The sequence below is a fragment of the Rhamphochromis longiceps genome, linkage group LG3 (genome assembly GCF_057381845.1).
Source record: "Rhamphochromis longiceps isolate RC_006_pf linkage group LG3, R_longiceps_female_GT1.1, whole genome shotgun sequence".
NCBI classification, from domain to species: Eukaryota; Metazoa; Chordata; class Actinopteri; order Cichliformes; family Cichlidae; genus Rhamphochromis; species Rhamphochromis longiceps.
Window position 1 is genome coordinate 56,087,782 of NC_140559.1, and position 2,191 is coordinate 56,089,972.

The window sequence follows — 2,191 nt, forward strand, 5'->3', positions numbered from 1 at the left end:
AACATCTAATATATCTCACCACTGATCTGTGATCTAAACCATGTTGTCCTTCTATTTTCTTTTCTCAGCTACTACGTTTAACACTACAGACGTCAATGATCATGTGATCTAGTTTTCCATATACTGGGTAACTTCTGATTGGCCAGTAAAATCTAATCATCACTCTTAAAACTGAAGAGTCGCCATTCTTTTATTCAGTACGACTGTTGGAACAATGGCATCTGCACACATTGTCTTCTACCTGATAAGTTTGTTCTTGGGTGTAATTGGTAAGTTTGTGTTTAACCACAGTCTAATTCTTTTAAGGTCTTTTGTCTCAGCTGCCATGTTCCACAATGTGTATTTGCTTTGTCTTTCATTTCACCACAGCTCAGAAGAACAACATGCATTTATCCTCCTCTGTTCATGAAGAAGCACGTTTTATATCAGCTAAATCTGGAGACAGCGTGACTTTACATTGTTACTATGAACACAGTGTTTCTGCACGTTTTTACTGGTACAAACAAACTTTAGGAGAGAAACCAAAACTCATTTCTACCTTCTATAAGTCAGAAACCAATTTTGTACAATTTCATCATCCATTCAAGAATAATGCACGCTTCAGACTAGATAATGAAAAAGGAAAAAACCACTTGATTATCTCAGACTTAAGTGTTTCAGACTCAGCAACTTACTACTGTATATTTTCCTATTTCTACACATTAATGTTCTTAGAGACCATTATTGTCAGTGTCAATGATTTAGATTTAAACGTACGAGCTTTAGTTCATCAGTCAGCATCTGAGACCATCCAGCCAGGAGGCTCTGTAAGTCTGCACTGTATGGTGCACACTATGCTGAGCTGTGATGGAGAACACAGTGTTTACTGGTTCAAAGACTCTGATGATTCTCAACCAGGACTCATTTACACCCATGGAGTCAGGAATGATCAGTGTGAGAGGAAAGCTAACAAAAGCACACACACCTGTGTCTATAACTTGAGAATGGAGAGCCTGAATGTGTCTCAGACTGGGATCTACTACTGTGCTGTTGTCTCATGTGGACACATACTGTTTGGAAACGGGACCAAGCTGGACTTTGGGGGTAAGTCACTTTTCCAGCAGAGGTGACTCACATGGTATTATAAATAGGAGCAGATCATATTTGATGAACTCAGGAAGAAAAGCTAAAAAGCTCTGTCATTTCTAGGATTTACAATTCGGCGAGATTCTGCTGGCCTGATGTATTTCTTAAGCGCAGCTTTAACACTCACCACCATCATCAGTGTGTTATCAACTTTTTTAGTGTATAAGATGAAAAGAAGTAACAATTGCCAATTTAAAGGTTAGAATTTTCATTCATATTTTACTGTTGTGTTTAAAAATAGTGGCATTTAAGTTTAAATCATTTGCTTTTTTTCTCAGCAGACTCAAACGCAAATGATTCTGTAAATTTAGAGGTGAGTTTTAAAGTGTGGAAGTTCTTGTGTTTTTAGGAAATGACATTTCTTGTTGAATTGTTATCTTGATTCTTTTGGTATCCAGAGCACCCAAGAGGACAACCTTCATTATGCTGCTTTGAGAAAAATTAGGACGAAAGGAGCAAGGAGACAGACGAGCAACACCCAGGAGGAATGTGTGTACTCCAAATGTGTGTACTCCGGTATAAAGTAAACATAGTAGAAATGATGATTCTTAGTATTACCTTTCTAACTGATTTAACTGCTAACAGAATTTGATCACTTGCATATGTTTGAAATTCCTGTAAATGCAATTCCAGTAGAAAATTTGTTTTGGATTTTGGGTTTGATGTATTTTTGAGGTTCTGTAATTTTTAGTTGTCTCTTTGAAGTTGTTGTTGTGTTGACTGTTTTTTATCATTTGAAGTTTTGATTCTTAATTTTGGTGAGTTTAATATTGGATACTTCCATATTTTATTGTTGTATGCTTGTGATATGATTAGGTTTTTGTGGTGGTATTTACTGTATTCAAATGATGAGGCTTAGTTTTTGTGTAAAAATGTAAAATATTATTGTGGGTATTAGTATCCCAAGTGTTCCCGTTTATAATGACTTTCTCCTGTGTGTTATTTCTGATCAGTTTAACATTCCCAGTTAGCATTTATAGTCCTGTCTTCCCTTTCTTCTTTGTCTCTGTGGTTGTATATCTCCAACCTCTGCTCCCTCTGGTTTCTGAGGATCTCTAAAATGATT

The 2,191-nt window shown here is 36.3% G+C and overlaps 1 protein-coding gene across 1 annotated transcript; it reads left to right on the forward strand.

Moving 5' to 3' along the window:
• Window positions 1-214: 214 nt before the first annotated feature.
• LOC146675378 (uncharacterized) lies at window positions 215-1,652 on the forward strand. Its single transcript, XM_085401151.1, has 6 exons — window positions 215-269; window positions 370-547; window positions 605-1,083; window positions 1,207-1,302; window positions 1,404-1,438; window positions 1,524-1,652. Exons 1-6 carry the CDS (start codon window positions 215-217, stop codon window positions 1,650-1,652), a joined length of 972 nt encoding a protein of 323 aa, XP_085257277.1.
• The last annotated feature ends 539 nt before the right edge of the window (window positions 1,653-2,191 follow it).